Below are 22,204 nucleotides of genomic sequence, written 5' to 3'. Positions count from 1 at the left end.
CATGTCCCACGAATGAATAAAAAGAAAATTCAAATTATTTCAAGCATCTTGAACATCTCTAATGTCTTCGATTCCACCACATTTTCTGTCAGAGGATTATAAACGATTATCTTCTGCGTGATAAAAAGTTTCCTAATAACAGTTTCAAATACAATTAATTTACAATTAAGTTTCTCGTTCTACTAGAATGGCAGTGGTGTAATGGTATTGTTACTTGACTAGTAATCCGGAAATGCAGGGTAATGCTCTGGGAACCCAGGTTTGAAACCCACCATGACAGATAGTGGAATTTGAATTCAATAATAATCTGGAATTAATGGTCCAGTGATGACCATGGAACCATTATCGATTGTTATAAAATCTCATCTAGTTAACTAATAACCATTAGGGAAGGAAATCTGCCATCCTTACCTGATCTGGCCTACATGTGACCCCAAACCCACAGCAATGTAGTTGACCCTAATGCCCTCTGAAACAGCCTAGCAAGCCACTTGGGCAAATAGAAATGTGCAATAAATACTGCCCACCCAGTGACAAAAGAACTGAGGGGTGACCCGATCAAGATGTACTACATAGATTATATAGATTAGTATACGTACTAGATGTATTTGAGAGGCACGAACAGGTGGCTAGGGAGTAGCTGTTCCTCTTCGTTGAGAGGCCAGTTACAAGAGGACACAAGTTCAAAGTGAGGACAGGATGTTTAGCAGGGATGTGTGGGAAAACCTTTTACCCAAAGGGTGGTGTGATCTGGAATACACTGACTTGAGAGGGTGTTGGAGATGAGTTACCTCGCATCCTTTAGAAAAGTACCCTGGGTGAGCACTTGGCACATCATAACATTCAGGGCTATGGGCCAAGTGCTAGTAAGTGGGATTAGGTAGGTTGGGTGGTTCTCAGGTGTCAATGCAGACTCGGTGGGCCTCTTCTGCGTTATATGATTCTGTGATTTAGTACTGGGGAAGGTGCTAGAGTCTATTATAAAAGATGTGGTAACAGAATATTTGGAAGACATTAATAGTATTGCACAAAGCAAGCATGGATTTATGAAAGGAAAATCATGTTTAACAAATTTACTAGAGTTTTTTGAGGATGTAAGTAGTAGAATAGATAAGGGAGAATCAATGGCTGTGGCATGTTTGGACTTTTAGAAGGCTTATGATAAGGTCCCTCATAAGAGGTGAGTGAGAAAAATCAAAACACATGGTTTAGGCAGTAATGTATTGGCATGGATCAAGAATTGGTTGACAGACAGGAAACAGAGAGTGGGAATAAATGTGTCTTTTTCTGAGAAGAAGGCTGTGACTACTGGGATGCTGCAGGGATCAGTTCTTTGCCCCCAGTGACAATACCAATGTGCCACTGCCTACCCCAACTGATGAGATGATGAAATATTTCTTCATTCAAAGGGTAGTGAACTGCAGAATTCTTTGCCACAGAAGGCTGTGGAGGCCAAGTCACTGAATGTATTCAAGAAAGAGATAAATTTCAATGGCATCAAAGGATATGGGGAGAAAGCAGGAATATGCCATTGTGATCAAGGATCATAATAAATGGTGGACCAGGCTCAAAGGATCAAATAGCCTCCTCCTGCTTCCATCCTCAATGTACACTTAATTACCATTTTCAAAAGCAATTTGGTATAAAATGCAGCACTTCTCACTGGTGAATATAGATGAAATAAGTAGCTGCAGCCACTTATTGTGGAACAAAAATCTGGAATTAAGATAATTTCTTCAACCATCTGAAAGAAACAACTAGCAGTGACAAAAATGTAATTTTTAATATGCTTATGCCTGAATCCCTGAGGCTCAGTTTTATCTGATTGCATTGTATATTACTGAGGTAGAGTTTCCACTTCAGGGACAATGGTGATATTTTATTAATTAGAATACAGTTGTGTGCTACTGAAATTCATTTGCATAATTCTAAACATTCTCCCCAAAAAACCTTAAGTGCCGAATTCACGTGAAAACTGGAGTGATTTATGCTGTTTTTTTCAGTGGGAGTTCAGAGAAGAATTCCCCACATTCTGTGCACCGCAGAGGCCACCAGCATAAATATCATTTAACTTAAGCAGCAGGGCCTATTCCTGCTAGAGAGGCTGAAATCAACATGCTGAGCGGGCTGCTGTGTGTGCGCTAATCTGTCAGTGCTGAGGGCAGCACAGTAGCCCCACGTTGACAGCCTCATCACGATCCCTGCAATGCTGGCTCTCTACCCCTTGCCCTAGTCACTGCCCGCTCCTCCGACCACTCGCAGGCTCAGCTCCAATCCCCCCCACCCCGCAACCACAATCTCCAGTCCCCCCCCATCCATCCGCCCCCTGCCATGATAGTAACCCCACCCGCAGTCCCGACCCAACCTCCACAGTGCCGACTCCCTCAGCAGACTGACCCCACCCTCTCCAATCACTGGCCTCCCTCCTTCCCTGACCGAATCCTGTGCAGAGTAGCAACGGGATGCCCCAACTACACCAATCGCCCCCCAGGCCCTAGCCCCATGGGTCCCACCCCCAATAGGTCCTGTCTGCCCCCTTGGCACTGCCGCATGTCCAATGGGCAGTTTTAAGGTGCCCCCTGGGCACTGGCAGTTTGCCCTTTGTGCAGTGTTGGGGGCACAGGCTGGCAGTGCAAGGGTGCCCATGCCCAGAGGGCATCCCCCAACCACCTGACCCTCTAGAGGGGAGCCAATTGCCCCTCCCTTCACTTCAGCGGGGTCAGGCCGCCTGTTCCCCAAAAGTGGAGAGCTAGTGTAATCCTGCTGGAGTGAAACACTCTGGTGAGGTGGGAGAGGCTAGTGGGCCCGGAGGCTTCAGTCCCAGGCTCACAAATCTCATTTAAATTACATGAAAATGATTATTTAAATCATTTCCAAATCTCACCACCAAGTTCCAGCGTGGAGCAGACACTGCCGGAAATCCAGCACTGGGGAGACACTATCGTGGCGGGAAGACAAACATGAAACCTGTGCATCACCTGCTGCAAGATTCTCCCAGCCCACAAGATTTTCATTGAACCTGTGCAATTCAGCAGTATAATTGAAAGTGATTGTTTCTTTTTAAAGTATTCCTTGATGTGTTTAAGAGCTTGCAGTTTTATTAACACAGCTAAAATGAGGTTATCACCAAATATAAGCACTTTTATTGAGAACATCCAGTCTTCCTGTAAGTAACCTGATCTAAGGAGCACATGAAGGAAAACCACTTAAAAAAAACTATCTGCATTTATTTATTTGTTTCACTGGTGTACACAAATCAGTTTCCTCAAAAACTAAATGTTTTTAGACACAAAAAGACAAAAGGCCAAAGAAATAGGCACAATTTGAAGAGCCTCCTGGAATAATCGGCAGAATCATGCAACGTTGACTTGGGGCTGTGATCAGGGGCAGGGTCTGATTCAGGCACATTGAACCTTAATCCATCATAAAAATAGCAGTTTATTTTCCAACTAGGCACTTCACAACCTTCTGGACTCTGAAAAAGAGTCAAACGGACTTAGAAACATAGAAAATAGCAGCAGGAAAGAGCCATTCAAGTCTTCTGAGCCTGCTCCACCATTCATTATGATCATGGCTAGTCATCCAAATCAATAGCCTAATCCCATGTTCCCCCATATCCTTTGATCCCCTTGGCACCAAGAGCGAAATCTAACTCCCTCTTGAAACCATGCAACATTTTGACTTCAACTGCTTTCAGTGGTAGCAAATTCCACAGGCTTCCCAATCTCTGGGTGAAGAAATTTCTCCTCATCTCAGTTCTAAAAGGTTTACCCTGTATCCTTCAACAACAGCCTCTGGCTCTGGAAATCCCCCACCATCAGGAACATCCTTCCTGCATCTACCCATTCTAGTTCTGTTAGAATGAGATCCCCCCTTATCCTTCAAAACTTCAGTGAATATAACCCTACCTGATTCAACCTCTCCTCATATATCAGGCGCCATCTCAGGGATCAGTCTGGGAGACCTTTGCTGCACTCCCTTTACAGCAAGAACATCCTTCCTCAGATAAGACCAAAACTGCACACACTATTCCAGGTGTGGCCTCACCAAAGCCCTGTACAACTGTAGCAAAACATTCCTGCCCCTGTACTCAAATCCTCTCACTATGAAGGACAACATACTGTTTGTCTTCTTTACCATCTGCATGCTTACCTTCAGCGACTAGTATACAAGGACAATGGTATACAAGGTCTCTTTGCACATTCCGCTCTTAATTTATAGCCATTCAGATAATAAACAGTCTTCCTGTTTTGCTACCAAAATGGAAATTCTCACATTTATCCACATTATACTGCATCTGCCATGCATTTGTCCACTCATTCAGCTTGTCCAAATCACACTGAAGCATTTGTGCATCCTCCTCTTGAAACGTAAACTCAATTTTCTCTCCCTACAGATGATGCCAGAGCTGCTGAGTCTTTCCAGCATTCTGTTTTTGCTTCTGGACTCAGTGCTGCAATCAACAACTCCAGACCACAAATTCTGTTCTCCATTTTGACTTCACCCCCTTCCCAGCCTCACATACTCAAGTGCCAGATTATGAGTTTTTATGATTCTGCCTTCAGACAGAGCTGACCTTTACTCTGCTATTAAATTCTACTCTGGGCCAATGCTTTGCTCCTTTACCACTACAATTACCCTTTTCCTTTTGTTCCATTTTCTGATTTTAGTTCAGTTGTCCAGCATCTGCAATACTAAGTCTGCATGTTATGAATCTCATAGTGGTACTTGCTCTCATGTACTTACATCAATCACATCAGCAAAAGATGTTAAAATGAACATTAAGAATTGACAATGGACACCGTCTTCCTGTTGAGTGGACCAAACATCAGAAAAATGTATTCAAAATCTCTACTTACGAAGTCAAAGTCCCCATCTTGAGGTACCTTCCAATTATCAGGAAAAGGATGTTTTGATTTGTGGAAAGACTCCTGCAGATTCTGGTTACAATTTCCCAGAGGGTTGGTATTTTTCTCCTGCTTGTCAAAATAATCCATAAAAGCTGGTCTCTGTAGCTGCTCTGGAGCATCATTCCCTGCAAGGAAAAAGAAAAGTAACATTTTCTTCAAATGTTCAAGTCCCACTTAGTGTTATTTACCTATAAATAAATAAAACATTTCTTCTCCAGAGCCAGAGATACAGAAATGCACACATTCTGTTGAATAAAATGTCCTAACAATCGGGATCAAACAACAGTAACTACACTTCAAAATAACTAATTATCTGAAAATTATTTCATGATTCTCAAAACTCATGGAAAACATCATGATGACAATTACTTTTGTTTAAAATCTGTAAAATCAGTAGAATGCAATGGCCCGTATTCTTATTAATGTAGTCACGAGAGGAAAAAGTAAACCTATGAATAATGTTCCTCTCATTCAGAACAACTTATTTTCCTAAAAGTATGTTCTTAGTTACATTTTGTTTTTTTCTTTTTGGAAATTACATCTTTTGAGCCAAAATAAAACAGAAAATGTTATTAAACACCCAATGTATCTGAGTGCTATGGAAGCTTGATGTTCTTGATGGCCAATCAGAAAAAGATTAGATTTCTGTTACAACTTTTGATGATGCAAAGGATGAAATGGAACCAAAGCCCAGGAAGGCTCTGAATACAGTCAGTCAGTGCTGACAATGTTACTTCAGATTTCCAATGTCCACCGTATTTTGCTTTTACCCTAATGTGACCCTATACCAGAAACGCAGGACTTCGATGTATAGATAACTCTCACTCCCTGATAAGAAAGGACCTTAGCCATTTTTCTGTTACTTTCCCCTTAACAGAAATACCTGATATCTGGGGCAGGGCTTTGCATTTTGGATCGAGATCTGGTGTCAGGGTTAGATGAACCCCACAATGTTTCAGGAGTCATCTCCTGACAGTGAATTTCACTTGACTGGTAAATTTGTGGCCAGATAATGTGGTTGTAATTCAATTAAGGATGACAGGTAGCTTCTGTATGCTTGAGAGTCAATAGAAGGCCTTCCAGAACAAAAGGAGCTGCAGTGTTTCATTGCAGGTACGGAATAGAGAGGGGGAGATTGAAGACACCTCTATCTCTGCCTTGAGGCTCCCTCTCAGCAACTAGAGAACAGCAAATAAAAAATGGCTGCAGCTGCTGATGTGGCGGGGCGGGGCGGGGGCGGCATCTGTGGTCGGATAGGTGGGGGAGAGCTTTTAGTTGGCCTAGAGCCCAGAGTGCTGCCACTCCCACCCTAATACACCACCATGAGGGCATCTCCAGTTGACCTTTGATAATTGGCATAATTGGCCTTCAGCTTAACTCAACTGTTTGTGATAAGGTAGCCCTTCATTCCTCGATACAATCTCTGGGAAAATGGCTCAGAAAGATAGTGATAGCAAGCCAATATACCACTGGCAGCACCAAATTACATGTCTGTTCATCTCTGTTCTTGCCATGTCAGGGTAAAAATTCTGTCACCTTCTTACACTTACATGCCTGTTCTTTGTTTAATGCCAATGCTATTGGAAACTGCCATTTAAAAAATACAACAATTTTGGAGTGAGTCCTTTTAGCCTAATTAAAAAGTGTTACTCAAAATTGCTCTCATAGAATGATCGCGAATAAATGTTTCAAAATTGCACACACTTCATGATGCTCGAAGAACAAACTTAGACAAGTATGGTATTACAGAAACCTTTTGCAGTCTCAACACTGCACAAATATCACACCTAAATACAGTTGATTCGTATCTATTAATCCTTTCTAATTCTTTTCTGAATTACATATCTTGCTCTACGGATTGTAAAACACTCCTAATTTATTTTGAAGCAAATGCTGTTTCAGTTGATAGCACTTGCAAGACAAATCTTGGTTAAAAAGCCCATTAATAAAGCAAACACAATCACCGTCAAAGTCAATACAGGGAAGACAATTCAGTTTGAAGCAGATTGTATTCTTATGAATAATCTCCATAAAGATATGAACATGTCATTTTTATGTATAGATATTGGCATTAAAACTTTATATTTTTGGAGGTATCAGTGAAATGCAGTCAACCATTGGAAATTTTCTGTTACCGACAGACTGTTTTGATTTGTGGCAAACGTTCTACCAATAGGTGCAAAACATTAACATGTATGCTGTGAATAAGGAAATGCTGTTGCTTTAATAGTTTAAATCAATTTCCATAAAAGCAATTAAAAGATAACACCAGGAATAAATCGAAGACCAAGTGACTTAATAAAATTACCTTTGCAGCATAAAGCATAAAGTGAAAGTCAAGGTAATTAGATGAACATATTCGCTTCAAGTTAAATTAATTCACAAAACAAATGTATTCTCAGGGTCTGGGCAATGCTGGCATGACCTTATTCACTGCCAAGCCCTACCTGACCTGGAAGGAAATCCTTCAGCGGTCAGCCAGGTAGGCGGGGAAGACCTCAGAATCTGCTGACTGGCCATAACCCAATCCATCCGAACAATCCTGCCACGTTCAGCTTCCTCTCATAATTTGCAACAACGACCATTCAGCTGGCTTCAGGTAGCTACCCACCGCTTACAGGTGGATAGCCCTTCACCTCTCAGTTTCACTAATGGAAAATTTTTTCGACAGGATAAAACATAAGAACATAAGAAATAGGAGCAGGAGTAGGCCATCTAGCCCCTCGAGCCTGCCCTGCCATTCAATAAGATCATGGCTGATCTGTCGTGGCTCAGTTCCACATTCCCGCCCTCTCCCCATAACCCTTAATCCCCTTGCCTATCAAAAACCTATCAACCCGCGTCTTAAATATATTTAGCGAGGCAGCCTCCACCACTTCAACGGGCAGAGAATGCCAGAGATTCACCACCCTTTGAGTGAAGAAGTTCCTCCTCAACTCCGTTCTAAACCGCCCCCCCTTTATCCTGAGGCTGTGCCCTCTAGTCGTACTGTCCTTTCTGAGCGGGAAGAACCTCTCCACCTCTATCCTATCCATCCCATTCATCATCTTATATGTCTCAATGAGATCTCCCCTCACTCTTCTAAACTCTAACGAGTACAAGCCTAGTTTATTCAGCCTCTCCTCATAGTTCAACCCCCTCAACTCCGGTATCAGCCTAGTAAACCTCCTCTGCACTCCCTCCAAGGCCAAAATATCCTTGCTTAAGTGCGGCGACCAAAACTGCACACAGTACTCCAGCTGCAGCCTCACCAGTGCCCTATGCAGCTGCAGCAAGACCTCCCTACTTTTATATTCAATCCCCCTCACTATGAAGGCCAGCATCCCATTAGCCTTCCTGACCACCTGCTGCACCTGTAGGCTGGGTTTTTGCGACTCATGCACAAGGACCCCGAGGTCCCTCTGCACCGTCGCCTGCTGCAGTTTTTCGCCCCGTAAGTAATAGTCCTTCCTACCATTCTTCCTACCAAAGTGGACCACCTCGCACTTGCCAACATTAAATTCCATTTGCCAGTTCCTGGCCCATTCGCCCAGCCTATCTAGATCCTTCTGCAGACTCTCCACACCCTCTGCGCAATTTGCCGTTCCACCAATCTTGGTGTCATCAGCAAATTTCGACACCCTACACTCGGTTCCCTCCTCCAGATCATCTATATAAATGGTAAATAGCTGAGGCCCCAGCACCGACCCCTGGGGCACTCCACTAGTCACCAACCGCCAATCTGAATAGCACCCATTGACCCCCTCTCTCTGCCTCCTATTTGACAGCCAATCCCCTATTCACGCTAACACCCTACCCCCAACTCCATGCCCCCTGACCTTCTGTAATAACCTCTTGTGAGGCACCTTATCAAACGCCTTCTGAAAATCAAGAAACACCACATCCACCGGCTCTCCTCTATCCACCGCCCTAGGCACATCCTCATAGAACTCCAATAAATTTGTCACACACGACTTCCCCTTAACGAAACCATGCTGCGTCTGCTCTATCAAACAATTCTCCTCAAGATGCCTCGCTATTTTCTCCTTGATCACGGATTCTAACATTTTACCTACAACAGACGTTAAACTAACCGGCCTATAATTCCCTGCCTTTTGCCTGCCACCCTTCTTAAACAACGGTGTAACATTAGCCATTTTCCAATCTTCCGGCATTTCCCCTGAATCCAGCAACGTTTGGAAAATAATCATCAAGGCATCCACTATCACCTCCGCCATTTCTTTCAGAATCCTTGGATGCATTCCATCCAGTCCTGGGGACTTGTCCACAATCAGTCCCTCCAGTCTGTCAAGCACCGCCTCTCTAGTAACAATAATGTCATTCAGGCCCTCCACTCCTACCATCTTTCCATCGCTAACACCCGGCAAATTATTCCCGTCCTCCTCCGTGAAGACCGAAACAAAAAAGTTATTCAAGGCCTCAGCCATTTCCCCAACCCCTACCACTAAGTCCCCCCTCTCATCCTCTAAGGGTCCAACGTTCACCCTAGCCAGCCTCTTCCTTTTTATATATTTATAAAAACTCTTACTATCCTTTTTTATATTAAGCGCTAGCCCAGCTTCATAGTTTATCCTACCTTTCTTTATCAACTTCTTTGTCATTCTTTGTTGACATTTAAACCTCTCCCAATCCTCTTCTCGCCCACTACTCTTAGCTACTCTAAACGCATCCGCTTATAATTTAACACTTTCCTTTACCTCCTTCGTTATCCACGGCTAATTATCTCTCCTACGATCCTTTTTAAGCATCGGAATAAATTTCTGCTGAGCACCAAGAAAGATCTCCTTAAAGATCCTCCACTGTTCCTCAGCAGATCTACCTTCCAAAGCGCTCCCCCAATCAACATTCACCAATTCCTCTCTCATCCTACCGTACTCCCCTCTGTTCAAACAAAGGACACAGGTCTGGGAACCTACTTTCTCTTCCTCCATCTGCATCAGAAACTCCACCAAACAATGATCACTCTTCCCAAGAGGATCCTTCACCAGAAGGTCCCTAATTCTACCCGCCTCATTACATAACACCAGATCCAAGATAGCTCGCTCCCTCGTCGGCTCCAACACACACTGTTCAAAGAAACTATCCCGGCAGCATTCCAAGAATTCTTCCTCAAGCCCACCGCGTCCAACATGGGTCAACCAATCAATATGTCGATTGAAATCCCCCATAATTATCGCCGTTCCATTCCTGCACGCCGCATTTATTTGCGCGTTAACAGCCCGCCCCACCTCCAGATCATTATTTGGGGGCCTATAAACGACACCCACCAGCGTCGTCCTCCCTTTGCTGTGCCTAATCTCCACCCACAATGATTCCACTTTCTGCTCTTTGGCTCCTATATCATCCCTTACTACCACCCTGATGCGATCCTTAATCAGCAGAGCTACGCGCCCCCCCCTTTTTCCTCCTGCCTATCCTTCCTAAACACTTGATACCCCTGGACATTCAGCTCCCAGTCCCTGTCACCTTGCAGCCACGTCTCTGTAATGACCACCAGATCATATCCATTTGTGCTGATCTGCGCCACCAGCTCATTCACTTTATTCCGAATGCTTCGTGCATTCAGATAAAGTGCCTTCATCCCAGCCTTCACCTGCACCCTATTTGCCAGAACGCCACCAACCATACTCACGCCCCTTACTACTTTTATTATTGGGACATCCTTGGCCTCTTCCCTTACCTGTACCCTCTCCTTTACTTTAGACCCTGTAATTTCACCTACCCTTGCACCCTCCCCCCCCCCACAATTAGTTTAAAGCCCTACCTACAGTCCTATCTACACGATTCACCAGGACTCTGGTCCCAGCACGGTTCAGACCAACCCCATCCCACCTGAACAGGTCCCACCTACCCCAATACTGGTGCCAATGCCCCATAAATTCAAACCCATTCCTCCCACACCAATCCCTGAGCCACCCATTCACATCCTTAGTCTTATCAACCCTATGCCCGTCTGCACTCGGTTCAGGCAGTAGTCCAGAGATAACCACCTTGTCGGTTCTACTTTTTAATTCCATTCCCAGCTTTTCATACTCCCTCCCCAGATCCTCAGTTCGCATTTTGCCTACGTCGTTGGCACCCACATGTACTACAACGACCGAATTCTCACCCTCCCACTCCAGGTTCCTCTGCAGCCCAGATGCGACATCCTGGACCCGAGCACCAGGCAGACAACACACTCTTCTGTGCACTTTGTCACTGTGACAAAGGACAGTGTCAATACCCTTAACCACACTATCCCCAATTACGACTACGTTCCTTTTCACCTTCTCTTTGCCTATGTCCTGTGTCTGCATCACTGTACCGTGTGCAGTTTGCTCACCAACCTCACAGCCCTCGTTCTTGTCCACACTGGAAGCAAGAACTTCAAACCTGTTATGCAGATTGAGAGGCTGAGGCATTTGGTCCCCACCCTCCTTCCTCCAGTCCCCACCCTCCTTCCTCCGGTCCCCACCCTCCTTCCTCCTCTCAGCAGCCCCCTCCTGTTCCTGACCCTTAGAGTTAGCCAGTCTAGGGGGGGTGGATGTCTCTTGCACCCCATTGTCAATGGCACCCTCCCTCTCCCTGATGAGCCTCAGTGTCTGTAGCTCAGAGGCCAGCTCATCTACCTTGAGCTGGAGCTCCTCCAGCAACCAGCACTTACTGCAGACATGGTCACTGGGAAGGACCCTGGGGTCCACCAGCTCCCACATCATACAGAAACAGCACATCACATCCCCTTCCATTATTCCCTGTAGTAATATTGAACAACGAGTAAGCCCTTTGTTCCTAAGCCCTAGTAGCTCACTCTGCTGCCCTCTCACTCCGCTGCCCGCTGTCTACACCAGGCCTCCTTTTAAACCTGGCGCTGTTTAAAAGCCTGCTTACCCACAAATCCCTGTTATCCACTCCCTTTGAATTCTTAAAGCGGTAAACACAAAAAGCCCGCAAAAACGCTTTTAAATGATTTAAACAGGTTTTAAACAGGTAATTTCTTACCTGACTCTCTGCTCCTTCACTCCGCCTGCTCCAGCAAACAATGGAAGGATAGCAGCAAAAAACTGGCAAGCAGAACAAAATTACATGTCCACCCACGCCTGTTTTTGCCCCACGTCAGGATGAAACTTCTGCCCACGAATCTGAGAAGGTGGAAGTGAATCTTCTCTTTAACAAGCTTTGGTTGAGGGATGAAGGTACTCCCACAGTAATGTTAGGTATAGTTTTGAATTCAGGCACCCCAATATTCAAAGCGAGATTCATAACATTTTTGGGAGGTTTGGGGGCAATCTTACCGAAAAAAAATTTTAAGTGCCAAATGAGTGTGAAAACAGGAGAGAATCAGGCTGTTTTTTGGGTAAGATAAAAATGGAATCTTACCTCACTCTTTCAAAAAAATGAAGCCAAATCTGTTTTCTGCCAGCAGGGGGCAGGGACTCACCAAAAGCCAGCAGATAGCAGCAGAGGGGACCATTGTGCCTGTGCAGATCTGTGTGTTCTGTGACAGAGGGAGGAGCCAACTCTCTGCAATTTTGTCTACTGCATTTGCTGCTTCCAATGAGACCTCCTCTACCTTTGGGTCTAAAGGTAGACTGGGTAATAGCTTTCTGGAACACCCTCATTTAGTCTGCAAGTATGACCCTGACCTCCTTGTCACTTGCCATTTCAGCTCACCATTTTAGAGTCCTGTTATAATCCAGATCAGGAACTCCAAAATGTTTTATTAAGTCAGCACAGATCATATATTTTGCACTTTGAATTTGGCACGGGTAAGCATAAGATGTTTCACCTCAGTGTGATATTGGTACCTTTAAGAGATTTTTTAAAAAATCATGTTCTCTGCGGTTCTCACAGCCTTCGCTCTCATTGTTGCCGGGCTGTCTGTAGAAGTCCTTTTATTGCTCCTTCAGTGGTTTAAATGGGGGTTTGTTCATTTTTACTTTGGGACCCTTTATGACCCTGCATTGTTAGGAGGAAGACTGGTTGGCAGGTCATGTGTTTTGGACAGTTTACTTTCTTCCTAGTGAACTTAAGGTTTCACTTTCTGTTTGGCTGGATGCAGTTTCAGTTTAGAAGGGACTTCAAGCTGAAGAGAAGTGTTTCTCTTTCTCTCTGGTTTTGGAAATTCTGCTGGTTATTTGAAAGCAAGGTGCTTCTTTCCTCCTGGAGTGGAAAATCTGCTGTTGGTGATCAGCTTGCCTAGAGAGTCTCTCTCTCCCTGGTATTCTGGGAAGCTGTTCTGATTTCAAACTGTCCAAGGTGTATTCAGAGGGCTGCCTGAAGCATACAAGGCTGGGAAGTCAGGATTTCAATTCTCAACCAAAAGACTCAGTACCAGTACCACGTGAGCATTAGCCTTTGTTGTGTTAAACCTGTGAAAAGGGTTTTGTCTATGGAAAGTTTCGTTTGATTGGATCATTTTAGATATATTTGTTAAGAGCTATACATTATAGTAATGGTTTTGTTTTTGTTCGTAATTGTTAAAAGTTATTACTAATTTTGTTTCCAAACATGTTAATTATATTCTTAAACTTTGATAAAAGCTTTGTTGTGGGTCAGCTGAATCATACCTGAAGTGAAACACCTCATGCTCGCCCTAGCCAAATTCAAAGTGCAAAATTTATAGCCCAGGCAGACTTCATAAAACACTCTGGAGTTTCTGACCTGAATTATAACATCAGGTATGATTCAAATCACCCACTAGGGAGCTTTTATCAAACAAAGTTTAATTAAGAATACAGTTAACATGGAAAGAAAATTAGCAATAACTTTTACCAATTAAAAACACGAAAACAAACATAATATTGCATAAATCTCAACAACGAAATGCACTGTTCCAATACAACAAGCCTCTTTATGAATATACACCAGTTCTAGATTTAGCACTGAAAATAAGAATGCTCATGTGATTTTGGAACTTGCTCTAAGTATAAAAAATGACAGTAAAAGTTTTTACAAATATATAAAGAAGAGGAGGCTGGCTAGAGTGAATGTTGGACCCTTGGAGGATGAGAGGGGGGATTTAGCAATGAGCGATGAGGAAATGGCTGAGGCTTTAAATAAGTTTTTTGCCTCGGTCTTCATGGAGGAGGACATGAATAGTTTGCCAGATATTAAACTTAGAAGGATGGTAAGAGTTGAGGGCCTGGGTGCGATTACTGTCACTAGAGAGGTAGTGCTTGATAAACTAATGGGATTGAAGGTAGCTTCATACTCTACCTTCCTTTCTTTATCACCTTCTTAGTCATTCTTTGTTGATTTTTAAATCTTTCCCAATCTTCAAATCGCCCACAATTTTTAGCCATTCTGAACGCATCAGCTTTTAATTTAATACTCTCCTTAACACTTCATAAAATGTCATATAGTCCTGGAGAGTGCAATAGGCCCAGATTAAATATAAACAAAACCCACTTAAATCACTTAAGCAGCAATGAAAGATGCCATGACCGACCTCATGGTGTCAGTATCAAAAAAACAGGTGTACTCACAAACTGCAGAGAACATGATTAAAACTACATTTCTTAAAGGCACAGTAGCGTCACAATCTCTACAATGCAGAAGGAGGCACTCAGCCTATAAAGTCTGCACTGACTCTCTGCCAGGGCATCTTACCCAGGCCCTCTGCCCTCTCTTAGAATATTAAGGGACAATCCACCTAATCTGCATATCTTTGCACTGGGGGAGAAAACTAGAGCACCCGATGAAAATCCACCCAGACATGGTGAGACATGCAAGCTCCACACAGACATCCTGCTCTCATGTACACAAAGCCTGCTGCAATGTTATACTGAAGCCCAATGCGAACTGCAGAAACAACGTCTCATGTTCCAATTAGACACTTTACAGCTTTCTGGACTCAACATTTAGTTCAACAATTTCAGATGTGACCTCTCTCCTTCAATCCGACTTCCCTTTTTAATCCCATTATAAAAAATATTATTTTGATTTTTTTGTGCATCTCAGAGCCCCCTCCCCTAGAGCGCCAACTGTCACTTATTTTTAATTTTTGCTTTGTTTTGCCTTTAACACATTCCGCTTTTACCTTTATGCCAGTGTCAGCATCTTTTTTAGCCTTTAACATGATCATTTACACTTTCTGGGGCGAATTTCCCTTTCCGCCCACCATGGGAATCGGAGCAGGCGCTGGTGGACAATGGAAAGATCCACTGACCTCGCGAGGGATTTTTCGGTTTTAGGGCAAGCGTGGCCAAATAAGAACATAAGAACATAAGAAATAGGAGCAGGAGTAGGCCATCCAGCCCTTCGAGCCTGCCCCGCCATTCAATAAGATCATGGCTGATCTGTTGCTGCTTAGTTCCACTTTCCCGCCCTCTCCCCATAACCCTTAATCCCCTCTCCTATCAAAAACCCATCAACCCGTGTCTTAAAAATATTTAGCAAGGCAGCCTCCACCACTTCAACGGGCAGAGAATTCCAGAGATTCACCACCCTTTGAGTGAAGAAGTTCCTCCTCAACTCCGTTCTAAACCGCCCTCCTTTTATCTTGAGGCTGTGCCCCCTAGTCCTACTGTCTTTTTTGAGCGGGAAGAGTCTCTCCACCTCTATCCTATCCATCCCATTCAACATCTTGTACGTCTCAATGAGATCTCCCCTCATTCTTCTAAACTCTAACGAGTACAAGCTCAGTTTATTCAGCCTCTCCTCATAGCTCAACCCCCTCAACTCCGGTATCAGCCTAGTAAACCTCCTCTGCACTCCCTCCAAGGCCAAAATATCTTTGCGCAGGTGCGGCGCCCAAAACTGCACACAGTACTCCAGCTGCGGCCTAACCAATGTTCTATACAGCTGCAGCAAGACCTCCCTACTTTTATATTCAATCCCCCTCGCTATGAAGGCCAGCATCCTATTCGCCTTCCTGACCACCTGCTGCACCTGCAAGCTGGGTTTTTGCGACTCATGCACAAGGACCCCGAGGTCCCTCTGCACCGTCGCCTGCTGCAGTTTTTCGCCCCGTAAGTAATAGTCCTTCCTACCATTCTTCCTACCAAAGTGGACCACCTCACACTTGCCAACATTAAATTCCATTTGCCATTTCCTGGCCCATTCGCCCAGCCTATCTAGATCCTTCTGCAGACTCTCCACACCCTCCGCACAATTTGCCGTTCCACCAATCTTGGTGTCATCCGCAAATTTCGACACCCTACACTCGGTTCCCTCCTCCAGATCATCTATATAAATGGTAAAAAGCTGAGGCCCCAGCACCGACCCCTGGGGCACTCCACTAGTCACCATCCGCCAATCCGAATAGCACCCACTGACCCCCACTCTCTGCCTCCTATTTGACAACCAATCCTCTATCCACGCTAACACCCTACCCCCAACTCCATGTCCCTCGACCTTCTGCAATAACCTCTTGTGAGGTACTTTGTCAAACGCCTTCTGAAAATCTAGAAAGACCACATCCACCTGCTCTCCTCTATCCACCGCCCTAGACACATCCTCATAGAACTCCAGTAAATTTGTCAGACACAACTTCCCTTTAATGAAACCGTGCTGTGTCTGCTCTATCAAGCAATTCCCTTCAAGATGCCTCGCAATTTCCTCCTTAATGACAGATTCTAACATTTTACCTACCACAGACGTTAAACTAACCGGCCTATAATTCCCCGCCTTTTGCCTGGCACCCTTCTTAAACAACGGCGTAACATTAGCCGTTTTCCAATCATCCGGCACTTCCCCGGAATCCAGCGACGTCTGGAAAATAACCACCAAGGCATCCACTATCACCTCCGCCATTTCAAATAATCCTGCCCTCTGTGTTTTGTGTCCTTAACGGCTATCAAATCCTAGTTCCCATCCAGCTCTGACATTATAATCTGCTTCATCCCCTCTTAAACAGTATAAAATCCATTACTTTAGCTCTGAAGAAGAGTAACATGGACTTGAAATATTAACTCTGTCTCTTTCTCCACAGATGCCTTGAGACCTGTGAGTTTTTCCAGCATTTTCTATTTTATACCATTTATGCAGAATATCCTTGAGCATGAATATGAATCCAGGCTTCCCTAGGTTGAAGCATTGAAATGTCAGCTGGAATTTTACCACCTCATCCGCCAAGGCCAACAGAGAATGCCATTCTGCGAGCCTCGCCCACCCTGATCGTGTGGAGAGCATGTCAGTAAAATTCCAGCAGTCACCTTCAAAGCCTGGGCAATGGTGGCCTTTGCAGTCATATGACCATAGTAGTATGTGTCCTGTATGTTGGGGTTGTGTACAGGAGTCAAAAGTCATGTTTTCATGTCCCCATGTCCCCCAGGATCCAGCCATAAAGGTATTTGGGTAGGCTGAAGAGTTGAAGCAACTGAGGCTGTCCAAGGAAGGACTCTTGACAGCTTCTTTGAGACCCTGTACACATCTGCAGTATCTGCTAATGGTGGCTGCAGACAACTTAAATATTCAATTAGTGGAACCCGTTCCTGTTCACAAAGGTGTCTGGCTACTCTGAGGGAGCCTTGATGGCCACATGAGTACAGTCAATGATCCCTGGACCTAGGCAATCCAGCCACAGCCACCACCCCTCCCAAAGCCAACCATCTTCTTGGCCTGACTGTGCCTATCTATTTCACCAGTCTCTCTACATCCTCCTTCAGTTTGTTCCTACAATCTCCACTGTTTATAGTATTTCTAAGCTTTGTGTTGTCTGCCTCCTTTTCCCAGGACTAAACCATTGCTATATCATAGACAACTCTCAGAGCTTGAACAAGTGCAAATCCAAGGAAAAGCTTCACCACAGGTAACCTTCTGGCAGCACACGCACATTAGCATCAAAATCACTAAAAATCCATAAAGATCAAGCACTGGATGCTTTCTATTCCCAAATGAAGCTTGAAACTAGGAACTTTGTCCAGTTATGTGGGTCAAAATACAGTCAGGAATATTTGTAACATATAACTACAAACAATTTAATTTCCTATCTGGAGTTTGCAACTGACCAGCATAATTATATTTTACATTCATTTCCACAAAAAAAATAAAATAATACTTATAAAATGTTTACAAATCTACCAAGAAAAATTGGAAACCTGCAAAATATTTCTTCTGAAACTGGGGAAACACGAAGCCTTCAAATCATCATGTTTATGACTATGACTTTTGTATCATCTATGCATGGGAGGAAGCTCTGTTAGTTGGATTATCCTTTGTTTTACTCTTTGCTGAGTCAATTCCAAAATTTTGAAGGTAATGGTGGAGGCATTGCTTCTCCCCTCCCTATTGCTCCACCACAATGCATGAAGGAAGCCAAGGATATTGGACTTTTCTTGAGCTGCTCCAACGAGAAATAAACAAGGAGACTCACCTGATGAAGGAGCAGTGCTCCAAAAGCTTTTGCTACCAAACAAACCTACTGGACTTTAACCTGGTGTTGTGAAACTTCTTACTGTGCCCACCCCAGTCCAATGCCGGCATCTCCACATCAAGAAGGAATAAAGAAAGTTCTATGGTCAGGGCGGCGTTTGCCCCAGAACTGTGAGAAAGGATGAAACCCTGGATTATAAGATAGTCATTTAAGCAATTTAAGAATGATTCATGTGCAGTCAATGTGATTGAGACAAAACTGCAAGCAGAATAATTTGGGATTCAAGGCCTACTGAAACAGGACAGGAAGGACAATGGAAACCTGACTAAATTCAGAAAGCATGCCGGACTATTATTAAGTTTGGACAAGTCAGAAAAGTTTCATGGATTTTATTATTGTTTGGGTAGACTGCTTCTCTGAAAGGAAGGACAAACGAGAGATAAGCAAAGCAGAACAAGGTCAGAGATAACACAGCTATCAGTGGACCTTGGCAACAAAGGGAAAACACCAACCTGAACATCTTGTTAAAAACCATATTAAAACACAGGCTTAGAGTGATTTTAAGAGATCAAATAGACAATCACAGAAATTGTTGTGGAAGATCATTAACCTGTCAAATTCCAGAACAAACAAATTGATCAATTATGTGTTATGAGTTCCCCAGATAAGTTGTACAGCATCTTCATCTGAAAAGATGTCTAGTCTTAATGAAGTCATTTAAAATTGTTTAAAGCTGTTCTACGGTGTTTCATAGTTAAAAATGTTTCATAGACATACAATTCATGCCTAGACAGAGTCGTCATAGAGGTTGAACCACCCAGCTTTTTACAAGCTGACAAATTTAAATTGCTGGTCCTTCATCCCAGTTTCCTCCTAGTTCACTTGCCTAGCTTCAGGTCAGCAAGGCAAAATTCACACCATCCACAGAGACAAGAACACTGGTTGCACCAAAATAACAAGGGGGCAGAAAGGAAAGGACTGGAGAAAATATCAAATACACCGGCCCCAAGATTTTGGATGTCAACTCTGGGCCCACAGGAAATTAAAAGCACTATCCCCTATCCTGGCAGCGTAATGAGCTGACCAGCCTGATCTCATGCCCTTTAGGGAAGAAAATATGATGTCCTTACCTGGCACGGTCTACACGTGACTCCAAATCCATAGCAATGTGGTTGACTCTTAACTGCCCTTTGAAAAAACCTATCACACCGTCAATTGAAGGGCAATTAGTAATGGGCAATAAATGCTAGCCCAGTAATAAGACACACATCCCATAAATTAATTTTTTAAAAATTAGCCACAGATGCAAAATTTGAAGGAAAATTGTCCTCCTCACCATATGACATAACTGCAGACAATATTAGCAGTAATACTTTGTAATTAGATCACTGCAACAATGAAAAACATGTTTTTAAAGTAATCATACCCCTCTCAGCAGAATGTTTCTTTTAAAATGCTGATGATGTCAGTACAGTTTCAAAGATTAAACATCAAGTACAAAGACAAGGAAGTTATGATCAACCTTGACAAACCATTGATTTGGCCTCAACTAGAATATTTGGTCCAATTCTGGGCATGCATTTCAAAAAAGATGTGAACGCATTATGGAGAGCACAAAAAAGATTCATGAAAATGCTTCCATAACCAAAGTACTTATATGACTGGCCAATTCAATTTCTGGTCAATGGTAACACCCAAGATGTTGTTGGTGGAAGATTCAGTGATGGTAATGTCAATGAATATCCAGAGGCAGTGATTAGATTCTCTCTTGCCAGGGCACCTTGATGCTACACTCAGTCAAATGGGCCGGGATCTTAAAATCAAAATCATGGTTTACCCAGCAACAGTGATCTCCACACTTATGTACTTCAGAGATTTGGCCACCCTACAGAACTGCATTGAATAAATACCATCAGTGGTGCCTTTGCAAGATCCTCCAAATCCAGTGGCAGGGATGGCAGTCTAACAGCAGTGTTATTTCCCAAGCCAACATACCCAGCATTCAGGCATTTATCACTAGCTCTACTGGTAGGGCATGGTGTTCACATACTGGACGTCATACTCTTGAAGCAAATGTTCTACTCAGAACTGCTCATGGCAGAAGACACCCAGAAGGATAGTCAAAATGCTTTAAGAATGTCATCAAAGCATCCTTGACGTGATCAACATCTCTGCCTTGTGACTGACCAGAATATTCATTCAGGAAGGTACTGAACACACTGAGGCACTTCACTGGGAGCCTGCAGAAGAAGTTGAGGCAGCAGAGTGTGCACAAACCTTCAAACACCACCTGCCCCGCATGTTGCATAGTCAGCAGATTGCACACTGACCTTATCAACCACCTCAGAATCCATCCAACCACAGTCATGCTCAATCCTGAGGGAATGCCGAAGAAGGTGGATGATGATAGAAACATAGAACAGTACAGCACAGTACAGGCCTTTCAGCCCCCGATGGTGCGCCGAGCTATGTCCAAACCCAAGATCAAGCTATCCCACTCCCTCTCATTCTGGTGTTCCATGTGCCTATCTAATTACTGCTTGAAAGTTCCTAAAGTGTCCGACTCCACTAACACATCAGGCAGTGCATTCCACACCCCAACCGCTCTCTGAGTAAAGAATCTACTTCAGATATCCCTCCTATATCTCCCATCATGAACTTTAAAGTTATGCCCCTAGTAACAGTTACATCCACCTGAGGAAATAGTCTCTGCATGTCCACTCTATCTATCCCCCTCATCATCTTACAAACCTCTATTAAGTTGCTTCTCATCCTCCTCCACTCTAAAGAGAAAAGCCCCAGCTCCCTCAACTTTTCCTCATAAGACCTACCCTCCAAACCAGGCAGCATCCTCGTAAATCACCTCTGCACTCTCTCCAATTGTTTCCACATCTTTCTTATAGTGAGGTAACCAGAACTAAACACAATGTTCCAAATGTGGTCTCACCAAGGTCCTGTATAACCCCACTGCTCTTAAACTTAAGCCCCCTGTTAATAAACGCTAACACACTATAAGCCTTCTTCACGGCTCTATCTACTTGAGTGGCATTCTTCAAGGATCTTTGGACATGAATCCCAAGATCTCGCTGTTCCTCCACATTCTTCAGAACCCTGCCGTTGATCCTGTAATCCACATTCAAGATTGTCCTACCAAATGAATCACCTTGCACTTATCAGGATTAAACTGCATCTGCCACTTTTCCGCCCAGCTCTGCATCCTATTAAATGTCTCTTTGCAGCCTACAACAGCCCTCCACCTCATCCACTACTCCACCAATCTTGGTGTCATCAGCAAATTTACTAATCCACTCTTCAGCCCCCTCTTCCAAGTCATTGATAAAAATCACAAATAGCAGAGGATCCAGCACTGAACCCTGTGATACACCACTGGTAACTGGCCTCCAGTCTGAAAATTTTCCCTCCACCACCACCTTCTGTCTTCTATGAGAGAGCCAGTCACTTATCCAATTGGCCAAATTTCCTTCTATCTGTCACCTCCTCACTTTCTTCATGAGCCTACCATGGGGAACCTCATCAAACGCCTTACTCAAAACTGATGCAAAAGGAATGCAATTAACAGCTGATATTTTGCCAGAGAACATCTCTGGCATTAACTATTGCCATGATGTGGAGATGCTGGCAGGTTGGGCTTTAACCTGGTGTTGTGAGACTTCTTACTACATTAATTATTGCAATGTTTTACTTGTGGCACATATTGTAATTTGTTTAATATTTCAGTATTCTTTTAGAAACTTAGAAAACCCACCAATTCTGATGATTCAGGGGCTTTCAATATCTCCTGAGTATTGATAAAAATACTGCGTCAATGGTAATAAATAAAAGGCTCTCTTATTCAGGAGCTGAAACACAAAAATACCAGATCTAAATTAAAAATCGTATCGAGTACATTTTCTTTGTCCTAATTCAAATCACTAGCTCATTGAACATCTGCACACAAAATGTAAATGCAGCGAAAACCACATTCTTAGTTTTATCAAAG

General features: G+C 43.6%; 1 protein-coding gene across 1 annotated transcript in view; it reads right to left on the bottom strand.

Annotated features, from left to right (window-relative positions):
• stk3 (serine/threonine kinase 3 (STE20 homolog, yeast)) overlaps positions 1–22,204 on the bottom strand; it is a 427,334-nt gene that overhangs the window by 91,174 nt on the left and 313,956 nt on the right. The window contains exon 10 of the mRNA XM_080194726.1: positions 4,860–5,035. Within this exon, the coding sequence (XP_080050852.1) occupies positions 4,860–5,035 (176 nt within the window). The remainder of the gene's footprint in view (positions 1–4,859; positions 5,036–22,204) is intronic.

This window comes from Carcharhinus amblyrhynchos, chromosome 8, assembly GCF_965287045.1.
Source record: "Carcharhinus amblyrhynchos chromosome 8, sCarAmb.v2.hapA, whole genome shotgun sequence".
NCBI lineage: Eukaryota > Metazoa > Chordata > Chondrichthyes > Carcharhiniformes > Carcharhinidae > Carcharhinus > Carcharhinus amblyrhynchos.
The sequence above is the reverse complement of the archived record's forward strand: the minus strand, read 5'-3'. Positions and strand labels throughout refer to the sequence as shown.